Source organism: Lepeophtheirus salmonis, chromosome 3, assembly GCF_016086655.4.
Source record: "Lepeophtheirus salmonis chromosome 3, UVic_Lsal_1.4, whole genome shotgun sequence".
NCBI classification, from domain to species: Eukaryota; Metazoa; Arthropoda; class Copepoda; order Siphonostomatoida; family Caligidae; genus Lepeophtheirus; species Lepeophtheirus salmonis.
Window position 1 is genome coordinate 25,519,258 of NC_052133.2, and position 19,273 is coordinate 25,538,530.

The following is a 19,273-nucleotide window of genomic DNA, read 5'->3' on the forward strand; positions in this document are numbered from 1 at the left end:
GGCTGTTTTGAACTCAAGTGAGAATACTTTCGGTATTTTACTCTTTTTGTCAGTTCTACCAATTAGGATTCAACAATTTCAGCAAACGTGAAACATCATATTTTAGTATACAATAACTAAACAATCTATAAGAAGATTAAAAAATGTTCATCAAAAATAGGTTTAAAACGTATAAAAAATGATTTTATACACTTACCACCAGATTTTATTGCAGGAGAAAAAGAATATGAGATATTAAAACTGAATCCAGATGAGTGTCAAATTGTATTCATATTCCGTAAATTATTATAATTTTCTTGGAATATTAGTGTTGTTTATTGGAATTTTTAGGGGAGAATCTAGGGATATTATAAAATTATGGGTGGCATCCCTGATCAGGAACGTTAATAGTATATGTGGGTGGGGGATGTTACTCTTTTGACATAATGCTTTTTAAAACATTTTTTGACATATCTTTTTAGAAAGGATAGATAGGTTGGCGAAAAAGTAATTTCGTATTTTTCGCTTTATCTCAATGCTTTATAAATTATTAGAAGTGTTACAATCATCCAATTCAAGTCAAGTATGCCCCGTTCTGCTCAATAACTTGTTCCTAACGAAAATCCAACTTCATACTGCTCTTCTCGTAGAAGCCCTTGTCTATTGGAAAAAAAACTCGGACAATCAATTTTCATAGGCCTCTATTGAAGCCAAATTTGTACCCCCAAACGCGTTGGCCATAGACAGGAACAGGTGGTAGTCACTAGTTTCCAGATCCAGACTGTAGGATGGAAGCAAATGAATCGAAAGAGTATCGGCCCGAATACATCGCAAATTTTTTTTGGTCGCTTTCGACACGTTTTCCCTTTCAGGTATTTAAAATGTAAAATATGGCGAAAATATCTTCCTTTGCTAACTCCATACTCAACGCACGATAACTCACGACTGAACAAGCCAAGCGGAATACTCTCCAAAAAGCGTTTGTAGTATACACTCACACCTCTTACAACACCTTATCGTATTATCCAATGTGGCCAACAGTGAACAAAATAAACTTAGTTTAAAAAACGGAACGGGAAATCCGAAATTACTTTTTCCCCAACCTAATATAATAAGACTATGTTAATTATATGAATAGACTTTTGATAGAGAGTAAGGTTGTAAGTCTTTTTATTTGTTGGTCCTCTTTAGATGCCCAATATTTAACTACTTCGAATAATATTAATAAAAATAAGTTTTGTGAAGCTGAATGCTTAAGTCACATGAAAAACTCAATTCTCTAGTTAGTCGATATTTTATGAACGTCTTTTGATGTCTTGAGTGACAAGATGATTTTGATGAAATTGAAGTACTCCCATTGATAAAGTAGTCGGGTACAGTTTCAATATAAACTAAAATAGGCACTCGGTAGAGTCCAAAACCTCTTCCTAATATCAACTTCTAGGTTAATAGAAATACAAGTTTATGCTATCATGTAATCGGACTTGCCAGAATTTTCAATTTGATGTACCGTACCGACTGCTGGACAAGACAGACATATTTTGACGTCATTGACTATAATAGCAGTACTCTACCAGTTACAGTATAGGAAGGCGATATTAGATATATAGCTAGTCTTGGTAACAGTTAAACTCTTAGATGGCACTATTAAAAAACATGGTGGAAGTCAAACATCATTTGGAAAAGGGTTATGGTAGAACCATATATTTCTATTAAGCTTGTTTAACTTGAGTGATGTATCTCAATTTGTTCCAAAGTCGTGGTCGATTATGCATGTTTTACGTCTTTTGTGCTACATTGACCTTGCTTAATGGCCTCTTACTGTGACCATCTATAACTATCTTCGTACCAAGTTTGATCCAAATCAGCCCTTAACTTTTGCCGTAATCCTGGCGACTAACAAACAAACAGATGCAAATGTTTTGGTGAATATTTCCAGTAGGTCTTCTCTCTCATCCACCCCTAGCCCCCTTTAAGGAGATCAAGCTTCATTTTAAGAGTGCATAATGCTTGATTATTATTATTTTTTTTTTTTTTGGATTAAATACACAAAGGAATATATTCATTATTTACAAATCTGATTTAATAAATTAAAAGATCAAAATTACAAATCATCGTGTGAAAGTAAAAAAATAGTAAAGAAAAATAAGGTTATAGAAAAAATGCAGCCATTTTCCTTAGAAATATATTCCTTCGATACGAAGCAGCCTCTAATAGTATTTCATCATTGTTATTTGTGTTGATTTCTAAGTTATTGATGGTATCCAAAGCTTTTTTCTTCCTGCTGTAATCTCCCTTCTTAGCATGCATTGTAACTGCATACTCCAACACTGTAACGTCCCACAAGTAAGGATAAAGTCCATCCATGGCGTCATTGTTGTTATTCCTCTCTTCTAGGCTTCTAAAAGCACCTGAATAATCACATCCATCAATTAATTGGCAAAGAATGGTTCCAGTAACATGATTTCCTAGTTCAGATGAACATTTAATCATTCGGTGAATAAGTCTATCGTCCTTTTCAAATGTCTTAAGAAAGTAATGAGAGTTGGATATCAATGTCTCCATATAAAACTTCATTGCACGAGGAAACTCCCGTTTTGAAAAGGCAAGCTCGCCCAAGGCTTGGCTCCAATTTCGATTCTTTAACTTCTTTGGAGCTAATGATCTAAGAACCGCTGATACTAGCTCTATATTGACAGCAATTCCCGGGCTTTCTAGGGGAAGTATGGGTAAAAATGGATTAAATACTTCCGCATCTTCAACTCCCGCATTATAAAAATGAATCAACATTTGTCCAAGAATCGAGATACAGTGGGGTTGCTTTATTTTTAAAACCAGCTGTAGCAAATGGTGAGATGAAGATTGACTGCTGTTATGTGCCTGAGTTCCGGTTGATCCACGTTTTTGTGGGGGTTTGGCTGTAAAGATAATCGCCATTATATCAATGAGTGCTTTACAGTGTTTTACGACTTCTACCGTAGGTGCCCATGCAGTTTGATTTGTTGTTGGACCTGGCGTGTTCAGTGCAATTAGGGCCAAGTGTCGACTAAATACGAAAATAGGCCTGTTTTCATTCATTTTAGGAGATGTCGCCAAATAGTCCCACTCCCAGTGATTTAATAGTCTTGAAAGTGAAAGGATCGTTAAATTAGTATCCTTCAAATTGTTTTTATCAAATTGCTCTTTGCAACATTCAGTAAGTAATTTTGCACCACGATCCCCATCTGGAACTTCTTTCATCAACAATTTAAGAGTTAAACTTTCACACTGTACAATATTATTGGGAATAGTTACTAGTGACTTCAGGTAGATATACAGCTCATTGGCTCGGCTATATTCGCCCATGTTTTTCAATTGAGTAAGTTTACAGTTCAACACATATAGGAAATCTCCTAATTCGTGATTCGTCTTCAAAACAGAGTCACGCATAGCATTGTTATCATCAGGGATCCATTTACGACTCAAACGGTGAATTGATATCGTCTTTTTATGATTTTTGTTAATATCTCGAATAATTGATAATATTTTTTCAGGTTCTAATTCCCTAAGAAGCTCAGATATCAATTCCCGGCGTTTAACAACGCTCGACTTGAGAGAATTACTTTTCGTAGGATAATTCTTTTGACTTAAGGATATCGTAGACGCCTTTTCAGTCAAATTTAAACAGGATTGGAGAAACTTTGATGACGACGAGCCTTCTGGAAGTAATTCGATGGTTTTAGAAAGTTGATCAGACTCAACATTCCTCAACAGGTCCATGTTGAAGGGCACATTCGACTTGCTTCTTAACACAATATTATCAATGTCCAAAGCATCCGATTTCAACTCTTTCATAATAGTATGATAACGAGGCGTTTGTTGGATAACGTCAGGAGTTTTAAGTCCAAAAGCAACACGATAACCATACCACCTCTCTTGAAAACAATCTGAGGGTGGAGCATTCCATTGAGAACAAAAATGTTTACTCTTCTCATAATCTTCAATGAAAAAATAATAACTGGTAAGTTCTAGTAAAATGGTTTCTCTCAAACTGATCTTGGGTTTAACTTCCGGGAGGTTGAATGTAACTTCAAAACTTGGATCCAAGTTGATGGAATTGTAGCTTTGAACTCTAATGGATTCAAGAACTGATGAGTTTTCAAGTAATGCCTCTAACTTCTTAACTGCCAACCCTGCTTGATTCGTTACTCTCTCGATGATTGCATTTGTATCAATTTGGAGGACTTTGCTTTCCTCTAAATTAAATTTAGATTGAATTAGAATGTTTATAAGTAAAATTAATAAGTATTAATAAATAATGATTGGTACCTGCAGTGATTTGTAGATAACTTAAGGGAGTGTATTTGGAAGAAGGGACTGAGAGTTCCATTGACGTCTTGATGACCCATCGACAGTAAGTGAGTGTCACATGATTGTCACGCTCAAAGTCTGGAACTTCTCCAAACCAGGATTCAAAGAATTTATACTCAAAAGCCAGACAGAACTTCTCCAGTTCCCAAGAGTAAATGCAAGCCCCAATACGGAGTAAGGCCCATCGGAGCACTCCGCACTTCCGCTGATTTCCAGTCCCATTTCCACTAAAATAGAGCTGCTTACTCAAGTCCATAAATATTTTGGACCAGTCCACTTCATTTGTATCTTTTTCCTGAAGCCTTTGAGTCAATATTTCTGGTCTGAGAACCACAGTTAGCCAATCTAACTCCTCCATACGTACGGCAAGGAGGGCCTAGGATCTACGCCTGCACCTTAGCAGGGGAACAATTCTTTTGGATTGACCTACGTACTTGTGATCGGAGTTGAGTTGTGGTTGTGCTTGACTTCAGTTTGTGTTTTGAAGTAAGTGGCGCCACCTCGAAGATTGTGTAAGTAATCAGCTAGCCCCTAACTCTTTCATCATCCCGTATCTCACGCAACCTAATATCACTTTACATGTTATACCCATATTTAGTTCACCGTTCATTGACTACATAAATAATATTTTAAAAATGCAAGACTGAGTTTAGATCATTCATTCATTAGACTTCATTATGATTTTTTCTTCTAGTCACTCTATAATCGAGAGAACCTTGTTTTTCTTTTTAAATAATGTAAATAAGAAATATTTGAAAAGAAATTTATAAACTATACAAAAATTAGTTTTTGATAAGAATAAACAACAAATTGAATTGTACAAATTTTTTTACAAAGGATGCTTAAATCACATCTAAAAAATTACCATTCTAAAAATTGATTTAATTGTGACGTCGATAAATACTGTTTAGAAAAGCTTTAAACAATTGAGGAGGAAGTTTAATGCCTTGATCTCCACCAGAAAGTTGATTAATATTAGTTTCTATTGCTTTATACGTATTTTCTTCATAAGTAGCATAGATCTTTGGGATTTTTAATTCTTTGTACACGGACTTTACCTTTGCAACATTTTCCTCATCCGTTGAACCATAGCAACTCTAAATAAGTAATGTGTTATAAAATGATGAGCTTCAATAGTAAATAAATAAATACCTTAAGGATTTCCTTTTGTTGTCTGTTGGCCCTCTGGAGAGCAACGACGACTAACCATGAGCATTTAGCATCTTGAATATCAGTGCCTATTTTACCAGTTTGTTTTGGATCACCAAAGCAGTCAATATAATCATCTTGAACTTGAAAATAATGACCCATTTCCAAAAGAATCGTTCTTGCTTGTCGATAAAGTTCATTATCGTAAACTCCACACTGAAATCAGTTAAAACAAGTATTATATAATATGTGCTTTACATAAGTAGTTCTCATTTTAAAACTGCATTTTTTAAGTTCAATTATGCAAGAAACTTATCATCATACCATTTTCATACCCAAAGCAACTGGCAAATAAGTTGAATAAAAAGAGGTCTTGTATTTGACTAAAGAGATATAACGATTCATATCATACAGCTCTAAGTTGGGTTTTGAATCCTTATTTGAGGTCATGATATCAAGAGACTGTCCAAAAGTGGTCATTCGGTTCACCTAATAAATGATAATAATTTAAGTGCGAGGATTTTACTTTCCATGAATGATTGTACCTCTAAAAACAAGTCGACACAGTCTTGATAGTATGGTTTGGATTTAAAATGATTTCTTAGGAGCTGATACACACACGTCTCTAGGAGGAGGGCATCATTAATAGCATTTAAACCGATATTGTTCTTCTTGTACCAACATTCATGTTGCCTCCGTGTCGTGGATCCGTCCATAATATCATCCGCAATAAGAAAATAAGCTTGCAGCTATTTGTTAAAGTATACATATAAGATAGGGTACTAGAATGATTGGATATTTAATGGAGTAATGTTTTGATGCATTTGCATCAGTGTGTACTTTCTTTACCTTATTGTTAATAATTAAATAAAAAACACATGCAAGAAAGGATTTTATTAAAAAGTACATCACGTGAGGGAAATGATTAAACTAACTTACAAACTCAACACACCATCCCATGACGATGGCTTCTTTCAGAGATACATTCGATATTTTGGTCTCCGACACAAGGTGTTTATAAGTAGCGAGAACAGCGAGACCTCTCGTCTTCTTTCCATGCGGAACATTGTACTGTATACATTTACTTAAATGCTTGCTTACATCCAGGGGAAGATGCCGTGAAATGGAATCATCAAAGGTCAACTCCCGCACCAAATTTGGGAACTCTGCCATAAATATCCGACTATCTTCTTTTGTAAAAAGCACATTTGGAACATTGATTGCAGTAGAACAAAGGCTTCGTCGAAAGAAAAGATTCCTTAATAGCAGTGCCATTTGAAGGGACGGCGGTTTTATACTTTTAAAGTATATATATATTAGTTATTACAATTTAAATAGTTAAAATCACACAAAAATATGTGACTCACAACTCCAAAATGAGTGGAATGTTTTACAAATTCAAATTGACAACGAACAATGTTATATTAATAAAATGTGTGACACTTTTCAAAATCAACTATATTTTTATCATCCCTAAGCTCACATGTCCTCCTTGGAGAGTGGGAAGAAAAACTTTCAATAAAAGAAGTTTTTTTTTTATCTACTACTCAGTCATATACAATATTATATATGCATCGACATAATACTAAGTAAAAGATCTTTCAATATATTTTGTATTATATAGAATAGTCTATGAGTTGATCACTTGACTACTAGGTATGTGAAAATAACAGCAGTAAGGTGAAAATATGACGTAATAAATGGTATTTGAGAATATCACCGCTAGATGATAACCATTTGAAAACTTGCATCAGAAATTAGACACCAAGCTAGGAATTTTAACCATAAAGCTAAATTATATATAGAGTGCTTACGCTAAAAAAAAGCAGGGAATTTTTTTTTAAAGTCGAATGTTATTTGACCAAAATAATAGAAAATAAAGTTACTTATACATCAATCACTTCGATCTCGTATGGAGTCATTCTATACTTTTATAAAAACTGAAGAGTTCCATAAAGAAAAATATAATTAAATATAAAATACATTAAGTATCGAACATAAAATATTGGAAGCGCCATCTATGCTATTTAAATAATACAATTTGAATGATTTGGTCAACTACAACTGCCTCAATTCTTCTTCACATAATCACTGTTTTTATCACTATGACTATGAACAGAGGAAGTATTATTTTACAAAAATTGATTTTGGCAGTTGGGCCCCCTTAAAATATGTACTGAGGCCTTGTGGTTTCAAAAATATAGAGTTTTTTTTATCGATCCCCTTGACATACCCCCCGAAGTTTTGTCTCTCCGGAGTCATCTTTATATTACATATTACAGTTGATTTCTAGGTTTATACTTCTTTTTTATATATTTCTCTCTCAACCAAGAGGCGTCCGCAGGATTATATTCGTGGGGGGTATACAGCCCCTCCAGTCCACTCCCTAAGGACGCCCTCTAACCTTTTGTGTACATTTAGCTATTAATTTATATTGGATTATTATTACTGTTTGAGAATGTGGAATTTGTCTTAACAGATCATCCAGCTCACAACTTCAATATGGATGAACTTTTAGACCATTGTTTAAACTCTGAACACACTCTGTGCTCCTTTAATCCAATTTTTATGCTCAATCGTGTTATCAGTATCAGTTATCACAAGGCAATAGTCTGAAGTAGAAAGAACGCTTGGTAGAGGTTAAATATATTCCTATCATTTTTTTAATGTAACAACATCAAGTGTCAGTGAACAAGCCTTAGTCTGTTTGACTCGCTTAATGAGCATGACTCTGATCAAACGTTACGTAAATTTTATGTCCACATTCCATTAAAATTAAATAAGTTAGTCAGTCTCAAGGATCAAAAAACATAACATTAGTTAGTTACAATTAAAGCGTTAAAGTTAATGTTACTTTACCGCTATAGTTACAATATACATAACAGAAAAAAAATACAACATTTATTATCTAATATATGTACGAAAAGATGTTGCATCTTTTCTTCTTAAGTATTTAACTAATCAGCTAGCTTGTATAGTGAGATGATTTACCGCTATGTTATGTGGAGGTGCCCTCATTGGACTACACTTGGTTGAGCCTTTCCTTTCTTTTACTACATTGGCTGAAGCAACTTACAACAAAAATATTACAGCGTTCCAAAACTTACACAGGGAATTATTACTATTAGATATAGATCCTTTACTTTTACTACAAGCAGACAACCAGCATTCAAGTTTGTTTCCTAGAAAGAAATTCCATAACTGAAAGTATCAAGAAGAATGTTGCAATACTATACTTGATGTAGCAAGTATATTTAAACCTGAACTTATTAAACTACTTTAGATGGTACTTCCTGACTTAGCCAAAAGATTTTAAAAGCACAAAGGTTTATATTTTTGGCTTTGGTGAATATGATCAGTCTACTTAGTACGCAGTCATATTTATATAAAACCCCAAAAGTTAGAAAAAAAAATACTCATACACTGTTTTAGCGCTGAACACAGCTTAGGCTAAATTAACTATGAACTTTACAGAAGAGAAGCTAAGCAACTGAGTTGTGCATCATCATCCAAATTCAAGGCAGATCAATAGATTTAATTGATAAAAGATCGTTAGGGTCTTGTAGGAACTATGGAAAGCTTGCTAAGAAAGGTGGGAGAATAACCGAAATTATACTAGAATGGGGTTTGAAAGAAAACAATCTTAAAAAACAAAGAATGTTAGATAAATAAATTGCCAATTTTACAATGGTTCGTAGGACAAATACTAACCTAGAATAACTTTAAAAAAAGACATAGTCTATTCACTTCGGGCGATACAATAGAGGAATATATCCGAGCTAACAAATAGGAGTATAAAACTACAAAACATATATCTTGAAGTCCACTATACCCGAAATACATCATCCTCACTACCAAAATCAAGTGATATTTTTTGCCTTATGAGAAACCACAAGAACCCTGAATACTTATGCAGTAAATTTCTAAGTGTTTTTCAGTAGCGTAACTTCAAAAATATTAATATTCCTTTAGAAGATGTTAGTCAATCTTCAGCTGTTATTTTAGATCAACAATTGTATTATAATCATTAACCAGGGCATTCCAAGTGGAATAGACTGACTAAATGTGAGGCTTGAGTAAAGGATAAATGTGCAGAGCCCTTTAAAAAAATTGAGTTCGTTTTAAAAAAAAAAAGTCATATATTAATTTTTTTTAAATTATTTTTATCTAAATAATAATTGACAGGCTTCTGTTTCTTTTTTTTTTTTTTTTTTTTTTTGCTTTGTTAGTTTTTTATCGCTTGGGCAAGTGCTCCCAATGTCGTCCCTCGTAAAACCAACCCTGCCTTTGATTGAAGATTGTTTAATTTTTGAGATTTTATACAAAAATCCTTTGAATAAAAAATAAAAAATTGTCACCTAATCAACTTCCAAGAAAAATCCTAGTTGTCGCCCTTCTTTCCATAGAATTTGGAGTGCCCTTGTTTTTATAAAGTCCTGAGTACGGAGAACAACTACTTGTAAGCTTGTGATAAAGACAATATAATTATTGGATTTTCAATCCTTCTAATTTTTGACATATGTAATGAAAATTACGACTTTTCTAGTAAACTGGATCACAATAGTGATAGTGCAGAAGTCAAGAGGTATATCAATATTACTCGTAAATACATAAGCAATGAGTTCTTATACTATTTGGAGAAGCACAAGCTCCAATCACGCAACATATTGTGGTGATAATCATCAATTTTTATGACAAATTCATGTTGGTAAACACCATAGATTATCTATGGTAAACTCATATTATCCTTCTCCAAAATAAAAGTGTAATATTATTATTATAATATAATAGTTTGTCTGTGCTTTATTTCTTAACAACATCACGTGGTGTTTTATTTAACTCTTACATTTTGGGTTAGCATTTTTAATCCCCAAAAATTATTTTTGAGGCGAAAATGAAAGACTCACTTTGCGTTCACAACTCAAAATCAAAGTGAATATTTTTTAAAAGGTTTTCTAAGTAAATTGTCAAAAAATCATTTGACTAATTATTTAAATGGATAAATTTGCCCTTCAAAAATAAACTATCAACTTCAGTTCGTGTTTGTACAAGATTATGCAGTATCAGTTTAATTCAAATGATATTATATTTATTTAATAGATATTAATTATGTAATAATGAAATAATTAATTCATTATGGTAAACAAGTTTTTGTATATTGGGTGTCGAACTGGAGCCGATAGGAGAGTACCTTCTGGCGTCTAGTAAAAGAACTCATTGACATAATAGGGCAAAATATGACATCAATAAATAGTTGTTAATTAAAATGGTTGATATTATCCCTAATTAAATAAGACATTTTATTTCGATTAATAATTCGCAACTTGTACAATCTGATAATACAAGTTAGAACTTGTAAACAAGATGTCCTTTATTTTGTTTTTTTCCGTACAAGATGTCGCTACTTCTATAAAGGACAAGAAAAAAATAAATAAATACAAAATAAAACATAAACAAACTTTTTCCTTCAAACGAAAAATTACTAAACAATTAGTAAATTCAAAATTCTGACTGTAATTAGTAGTAATTACAAATGATTAATTAATAAATGTATATTCAATATTGTATATACTATAATAGTCTCTTACTGAAAAGATGAGCTATTGTGGAGTGTGTTCCTGGAAACTACGTCCAGGAGAGAGTTCCTACTCTTTGTCTGGAGATCGTACATCCCTGTCCAATGTGAGCCTCCTCTTTAAACTATTTGATTTATTAGGACTTGAGCTCAGCTACGATGGACTCATTTGTCACTCCTGCTATGAACTCATTGAGGAAATTGACTTTTTTGAGCACAATGTTGGACGCTCCAAGGATAAACTTCGATCTCGTCTACCTCTAGTGGGCGATGAGGAGGATGAGGAACTCGAGGATACCACCGGGGAGAGTTCAAGTAAAACGGGGAATGTCAAGGGGGAAAGGAAAAGATTGAAAAATAAATCTTCCTCAACTGTTATCATTACTCCATATCAATTTGATCTCTTTAAACTCAGGCAAATTCATTACTCGAATCGGGTTCTTTATTTATCCATTTAGTACTAACGCAATAGGAGTATGCGTTTATTTGAAACAGCAACAAATTTAATTATAGCTCAGTCTAACCCGCCTAATATTAACAACACATACGTTTATTACGAAAATGTTACTCCACTCGATTAAAAAAATATGTATGGTCCATCAACACAAAATCAAGATGAATAATTTTCAAAAAAGTTACAATTGTATTTTAATATAATTATCTTACATTTATTTTAATACATTATTTCGATTAATCGTTCTGCATTAATTGTTCTTAATGATCGTAAAAATTATCGATCAGTTACAGAAAAAAGATCAAATCGAATATATTTGAAATATAAGGGCCATAGTTAATTGAAATAAGTCAATGAAATATGTGGCTACTTATGTTTATCTGTTAAAAGAATGTATTTGGAATTATTCATTTTCTTGATTTTTTGTTGAAGATTGCATTGCTGTTTATGAATTAAAAAAATTGCTTATTTGAAAAAGTTGATCCTATTCAAATTTGACTGTATTACTAAATATTATGAACTGATCGAGTTTTGAAAATTGTGGGATTTTTTATTTTGGTTAATTTAGATGTCCTCAGGATTACTTGGCAGAAATGAGTGAATTCGAGAGCACGATCTGCCATCTATGTGAAAGTTCAAGCTTCCCTTCTTGGAGAGATAAAATAAGTCATTATCTCAAATCTCATAGCACTCAACTTCCCTTCGTATGTCCAATTGATAACGAGTGTAAGCAATTTTAATAAATTTTAATACTTTTTATTTTATTTATTTATATTTTGAAAGCCTTACCCGATCCCTTTGATTCTCATTTTATCCATGATCATGGACTAGAAGATTGGACATCAGAATTTTCCATCTTTAAATTACTCGGAGAAACAAAGACTTCCCTTCAACCCAATCACAAACAATGCTCCAAATGTGGCCTAATTTGTACTAGTGAAATGGCTTTTCTGTTTCATTCTAGGTTTCATCATCAAGTGGACCCGGAGCCATTTGATAAATGTCTTTTCTGTCCAAATATATCCTCAAATTTCAAGGATTTAATTACTCATGTACTAAAAAATCATTGTGGAATTATTTTTAGTTCAAATAGCGTTAATTGTGATACTTCTGACTTGGAACAATGCTTAGATACACCTGATAAATTTTTATGCGATATATTGGAGATTAAGAATGAGGAGAATGTGTTCAACGAAAACGATCACCTCAGTCAAACAAAAATTAAGGAAATCCTAAAGGAACATTTGGAGAGTCTGACTCAGATTCCAAATGAAATAAATAATGATTCCGAAGGCGACGCTTGGGATATTAATAAATTAAAATGGATTATTGATGATCCTAGGACTGAGGAAAACATTCAGGTTATTGGTGAAAGGAAGTGTTTTTCTTGCAAATTGGAATTTGAAACACATATGAAAAAGGTATTGTGATGTGAAACTGATAAAAAAATAAAATAAATTATGATTTATATTAGATATGTCATAGGTCCGAAATTCATTCTCCAATTAAAGGTCCTACTTTTCAATGCCATTTTTGTTTAGAGTCCTTCTCACATGAATCCAAGGCTACAAAACATATTAACGAAGAGCATGGATTCTCGACTCATCATCCCTGGTACCTTTCTCAACAGCAATCGCAAGGTTTGATTTCGAACTCTGAGGGCAAAATATCCTTGGGAAATGGAGGCTATCAGTGTTGTATATGTAGTTTAAACTGCTCAAGTCTGACAAATTTTCTCATTCATAAAATATCCTCTCATTCTTCCAATGCTCAAGAGTATGAATGTGATTACTGCTTCGAAAAATATCTTTCTAAATCAAACTTGAGACTTCATGTTCTTATTGGCCATGGAAGCTACAAGTACCAGTGCCCTGTTTGTAGTTTAACCTTTGATAAGTCTATTGAATTTTGTGAACACATTAAAAGTGAGCATATTATGATTAGAAGGGAGTCTTCATCTAAGTTTGAATTTCAAATCAAATCATCTTCCTATGAGAAAAAGGATGCACTAACTTGTCATCTATGTCATCATAATGTTCGGGGACCTCGTATGCTTTCAAAGCATATGCAGTCCATCCACGGAGTAAAACAAGAAGTAGATTGTACGAAATGTGGGAAAACATTTGATTCATATCAAGAACTTACAAACCATAATCGATCCGTGCATACAAAATCTGCACCTTGTCAGTTTTGTGGAAAGTTGTTTGAAAGTCGCCAGACCCTAGATGTTCATATTGCAACCATTCATGAAGGGAAAACGCTCATAAAAGAATTCATGTGCGAAAATTGTTCGCGTACGTTTTCAAGTAAACAGCTCCTTCAAACTCATATGCGATGTCATTCCAATGACAAGAAAATAACTTGTAAAATTTGTGGAAAGGCTTTTAAGTGGGAATCATCCTTAGTGAGCCACACTCGTGCTGCACATAGTAGTATGACTCTGTCTGTTCAATATGATTGCAACTTCTGTGGTAAATCATTCAAAGATCGAAGCAATTTGAAAAATCATGTATATACTCATACTGGAGAGAAGCCCTATCAATGTGATAATTGTGGAAAAGGGTTTATCCGCAAAGATTTGATGAAGTCTCATTCAAATATATGTCCTAAGTGAAAGTTGTCTATAATATCCTTGACCATATAAAAGTATTGTATGAACACCAATTTAGTTTAATGCATAGTTGGTCATAGGTCGAGATCATTAGACAAAATACTCATAAAATTCCTTCATTCTATTCAATAGTCACTTATACATATTAGTTATGAGGATAATCTATTACCTTTTTTAGGAGGTGACACTGCAGGCAAGTGCCCGGGCCGCGCTTTATTGGAAAAATAAGAAATTATATCCTTACGACTGAGAAGATTGAGGATAAATTTATTGTATAAAAAGTTCATGTTAATATTTGATTTGAAATACATATTGCAGATTCTCTGTGTTGAGGGTTAAAATCTACAGGACAAAGATAATTCTATATATTTCTTGTAGTCCTGATTTAATTATGTGTGTTTAAAATCAATTATTATTATATTGTCTATATAGTCTCATATTCGCATATTAGGTAAATATTCTTATAAAAAACCTTCTTGCTTTTAAAAAGAAATTTATGCTGCATTATTGTACTAGAAGAATTCAAATGAGTAAGAACATCAAATTTGGATCGTGGATGATAGTATTTGAATAACTAATTAATATACATATTATATTTCTTATCATAATAATCAGTTCCTAATAAAATTATGACTTACCAAAGAGTTTTGAAAAAAGAATACTATGAATAATTACCAATTGGTACCCTAAAAAATGTTATGAGAACATGTCCTGTAGTATTTTTTTTTTTTTTTTAAATAATTCAGTTACAAAAAAAAAATGCTTAGTTAGTTGACTTGAGCATATGCCGGGGTAAATCTAAATCTATTGACCCCTTTCATTTTTAACAATAAAAAAACTGTAGGGAATATAAATTGTATCATATTATTTAAGTTTATCTTACTAGAAACAAAATGAAGTCATCTGTTGACTATAGTCATTCTACACTCATTATTATTGGTGACTTTATAAAAATTAAAATGTAAAGAAAATTAGTAAATGATCCGAATTTGAGGACTACCCTGAAAGGTTGTCACAATTGTGTCTCCAGTCCAGCTTCTCTCTATTAGTCCTTGATTTGACATATTTATTGACAAGAAGTATTACATAATTATTCTACTAAAATAATTAAAACATGTTTTTATTTCTGAATATATAAAAAAAATGGATCATACAGATTTGAATGAGTGATTTTGAGGTTCTGTTCAAAAATATGTACGTAGAATTATGGTGAATAGTTACTAGATAAATATACAATTCAAGAACAAATATATTTTCTCCTCATCACAACCACACTGGGGAAGTCGAGAAACCTCAACCTTACGAAATAAAATAAATATTAATTAGTATAATGTTTTTATTTTTTTCTACAATATTAAAATTAATCGAATAAGCTTTGAGGTTTAAGTAATTTGTTTTATATCAGAGTTCTTTTTTTTTTAACCAAAGCTACAGCAAATGAAGTTACATTCAGATGTAGAAATGTACGTAGTCAACCAAAAGAAAGTGAAATTTACACCTTAGAATTTCGGATAGTTATATCAATAATAGTATAAGCGATTCAAAACCACTTTATATAACATATTTTACTTTCAACGAAAATATATTCGGGAAGGGATGACGGCATTATATGCTGGAAACTAAACTACTGTTTCTGTTAGAAGGAAAGCAATTGCTATTTATTACTATACTATCTATAGTTTATGAAGCTCTAAAATGCTTAGCTTCATCTCTTGACAGAGAGAGAGGAGTACGATTATTATATTTTTATGTTAGTTGTATTGATCAATCATTGATGATGTTAGGTTAGTACGATGGCTCGGAAAAAAGGATATTTTTATTATAATAATTATATGTATATTGTATGTGATAAAAAGTATATTTAAAATAATAAGGACGCGGAACCTTCAGGCGTGTCTTTCTACGACGTATTTATTTCATTCACTGTAGTAGACTACTTGAGCAGCTTTTCCACACTAACCAATCACTCTGCTATATACGTTTCTACGTATTTAACATTTATAGTACATTAATTGTCAAAAAGTGAAGTGTTCTTATAGTGGAGAACAAAGAAATGAAGGTAATTTAAGAAGAAGCCTTTTGGAATTAAAAAGTGATTAAAATCATCATCATGGAAATATTACCAGACGAGATCCTTCTTCACATTTGCTCCTTTCTGGATGCAAAGTTTATAATTTCCGTGATAAGTCGATTGAATAGACGTTTCTATATCTTAGTAACGGACCCTACTAACTATAAAATCCGTTTGCGACGGCGTTGGAAGAGCCAGTATCCCGTAGTGGAAAAGGAAACAGACTGGAGAAAAGCTTGTGTGTATCGTGAGGAAGAAAATCGCATATGGAGTAATTTGAATGAAACTTTAAACAAAGTTGAACTTCCCACTTCTGCTGGAATCTCTGTGGACTCAGTTCTTATTACTTCAGATTTAATCATTGCAGGCTCAAGGGATCGGAGTCTCACAGCTTGGAACATTAATAACAACACAAGCACTAAACCTATGCAAACAATATGTAAAGCACATGATGGATGGATATGGTCATTATGCGCTTCTGAAACTGATAAAGTCTACTCAGGATCCTGGGATACAAAAGTTAAACTCTGGGAATTAACTCCTTCAGGCCTCGTGTCATCCACTTTTTCAAACTTAACAGCGCTGTTCTATCTACGGCAGCATCCTCAAGTCTCATTTGTGCTGGAACTTTTGACAAAAAAGTCGTTCTCTTTGATGCAAGGAGTCACAAAAGACTAGGAACGGGTTGTTATCATAAGAAAGCGGTATTGGCTCTAGCCATCTCTTCTGACTACATCATATCTGCTTCTGAAGATAACAACGTTATATTTTTTGATCGAAAAACTCATAGAAGAGCTCAAACTCTTAAGTTTGATCATTATATCACAAGCCTTTATTTATACGAAGATGCTCTCTACTGTGGAGATAAGGCGGGAGGCATCCATGTCGTTCATGTCAAAACACTAAAAGTCATTCAGTCATATCCTAGTACTCACTCTAATCAAGTGACTGGAGTACATTGTGGCCTCGGATCCGTGGTCTCTTGCTCAACAGATGGAACTGTTAAAGTATTTCAACCAGATTTATCCATGGAAAATATTAACGTAATCGAAGATACCAAAGAGCAACAAATGACAGGAATTTGCTATGATGAATGTAGAAATGTCTTAGTCTCTGGTCAAATGGGTTCTGTTCACTTGTGGCGTCCCAAAGTTGTCAACTAGTCGTATATATTGTTATTTAGAAAATTAATATATTAATTTTAGTATTCATATATTAATTATTATAATATGGATTCAGTATTGTATGAAACATGTTTCTAACCCTTTTTCAAATCCTCATAAGTCTATAATATATTATCAGTTTTCACACATATATTCAATCAGAAAATAAATATCTACGTCTATTTAAATGTACGTAAAATTAAAAATGAATTATGAGGCTCAATATACCGTTTTTATAAGTGGAGGGATCAATAACTATAATGAAATAAATAACATTTTTTTGGCTGCTATATATGATAAATGATAATTATAAATTCTTACAAAAACCATTCACCCCCCCCATCCTGTTCTAAGATATATTAAGTGCAATAAAATGTTTTCACTGACATAATCAGGCTTGTAAAGGGAACGCAAAATTCATCGGTAACTTTTTAAATTGGAGAGGGACCTAAAGCCTCCGCCCCTGCAGACGCCCTTGATATTAATATTCATGTAAATATGAATTAACTACTCTAAAAAGTATATAATTATTATTTATCTCCATTTTACGCAGTAATAATTTAATTTATCTTGTACTCATTGAAACGTGGTTTCACGTTCTTTATTTTTGGCTGTTATTTTTCGTATGAATTTAAAGTACTTCACATTGAGTGGATATTTAAGTTAAACATTATGTTTAACGTTACTGGCTTCAATCAAGGTTAATAGTATTTCTATTAATCTTTTCTGCAATGTATTTTTTCAATGTCGCCTACATGTCAGGGTTTAGTTAAAAAAAACTATATATTTTTATGAAAAATATACGAATCATATATTCAAAGGTTCAATCATTTATATATATAAAAGGACAGGTAATATTACAAAGAGGTCAATTATAGGCTTTGAATTCAAACTTCTGAGATGAATTGAAATACCAGTGTTAACTGTAGTTTAAAAACTCCGTATTGTCTACCTAACTTATTTTGGCCCAACATTGTCTTAGAAATATAATATATTAATTTCCTACTTCTATAAATGTGGTAGTGAATTTTGGCTACTTTAAGTATAATTAGCGGTGCCTCCAAAGGATAAATCAGAATCATTTGTTCATTGAAATGAACTATTATTTGTTGAAAAATGTATTCCATGGTCAGAAAAAAATATTCTAGCTTCCTTTTGGCTATTTTATTACAACGTCACTACTAATAAGTGTTATAATATATATATATATAATAGATTTTAATAATTAATTATGACTTAATTCATCATATTGACATATGGGATTAAAAATAGATCGATATGAATCACAACAAACTATTCAATTTCTGTGAAAATAAAATATTGTTATTTTTAGTCGACTATTATTGTTTTGAACTTTAGTTTGATTAATTTTTTTTATGATTCGCATAAAACAAGTGATCAAATTAACTTAAATCATGTAATTGTAAATTAATCACAATCTATGGATTTTAAAATAAATAACTTAATGGGAAAAAAAAACTAAAGAGGGTATATTAATTAGAAAAGGATTTCACACATATAAAACAAAATAACATCTGGTTACATACTCATATTCTATAAAGAAAACAAAATTAAAGTAAGAAGGATATAAATCAATAGTATTTACTTCACAAATGCTTGGAAATTTACAACAAATTCTAAAAAAAAAGATATTTCCACAAGAGATCCGAGGGGTCATTTAGATTTCTATTAATTGTATGAGAGAAAGTCTTGATCGATGTTGTCGTTGTGTTTATTTAGTAATTGAGAGTAATCATTTCTCCATAAAAAATGTATCTTGACATCCGTGAGAATGACTTCTTCAAACACCCCTTAAGTTCTTCCTTCATCCATCACTATTGTCAAAAAGTAATTCACGAATGCACTATATAAGCATATTATCTCCACAGTTTCAGGATCATAGATACTTTACTCCTTATAT

At 32.3% G+C, this 19,273-nt stretch overlaps 4 protein-coding genes across 7 annotated transcripts; 2 read left to right on the plus strand and 2 right to left on the minus strand.

Annotated features, from left to right (window-relative positions):
• Positions 1-2,040: 2,040 nt before the first annotated feature.
• Positions 2,041-4,848, minus strand: IntS8 (integrator complex subunit 8). Its single transcript, XM_040708846.2, has 2 exons — positions 4,288-4,848; positions 2,041-4,214 (listed from the first exon to the last, which is right to left on the minus strand). The coding sequence occupies exons 1-2, from the start codon at positions 4,685-4,687 to the stop codon at positions 2,131-2,133; spliced, it is 2,484 nt and encodes an 827-aa protein (XP_040564780.1). The 5' UTR covers positions 4,688-4,848; the 3' UTR covers positions 2,041-2,130.
• A 230-nt stretch (positions 4,849-5,078) lies between these two features.
• On the minus strand, positions 5,079-7,416 carry Fpps (Farnesyl pyrophosphate synthase). 3 transcript variants are annotated; one of them, XM_071887224.1, is made up of 6 exons: positions 7,365-7,416; positions 6,418-6,775; positions 6,024-6,227; positions 5,803-5,967; positions 5,482-5,694; positions 5,079-5,426 (listed from the first exon to the last, which is right to left on the minus strand). In XM_071887224.1, exons 1-6 carry the CDS (start codon positions 7,370-7,372, stop codon positions 5,211-5,213), a joined length of 1,164 nt encoding a protein of 387 aa, XP_071743325.1. In that variant the 5' UTR covers positions 7,373-7,416; the 3' UTR covers positions 5,079-5,210. The 3 variants fall into 3 exon arrangements, with proteins under 3 accessions (XP_071743325.1, XP_040564786.1, XP_040564785.1); XM_040708852.2 differs by lacking the exon at positions 7,365-7,416 and adding an exon at positions 6,962-7,140; XM_040708851.2 differs by lacking the exon at positions 7,365-7,416 and adding an exon at positions 6,846-6,985.
• Positions 7,417-10,846: 3,430 nt separating this feature from the next.
• On the plus strand, positions 10,847-14,477 carry LOC121114783 (uncharacterized). 2 transcript variants are annotated; one of them, XM_040708847.2, is made up of 4 exons: positions 10,847-11,468; positions 12,076-12,233; positions 12,291-12,928; positions 12,982-14,477. In XM_040708847.2, exons 1-4 carry the CDS (start codon positions 11,074-11,076, stop codon positions 14,119-14,121), a joined length of 2,331 nt encoding a protein of 776 aa, XP_040564781.1. In that variant the 5' UTR covers positions 10,847-11,073; the 3' UTR covers positions 14,122-14,477. The 2 variants fall into 2 exon arrangements, with proteins under 2 accessions (XP_040564781.1, XP_040564782.1); XM_040708848.2 differs by having other exon boundaries at positions 10,948-11,368.
• A 1,751-nt stretch (positions 14,478-16,228) lies between these two features.
• On the plus strand, positions 16,229-17,352 carry LOC121114786 (F-box/WD repeat-containing protein 9-like). The gene is made up of 2 exons (XM_071886850.1): positions 16,229-16,736; positions 16,790-17,352. Exons 1-2 carry the CDS (start codon positions 16,229-16,231, stop codon positions 17,350-17,352), a joined length of 1,071 nt encoding a protein of 356 aa, XP_071742951.1.
• Positions 17,353-19,273: the final 1,921 nt, after the last annotated feature.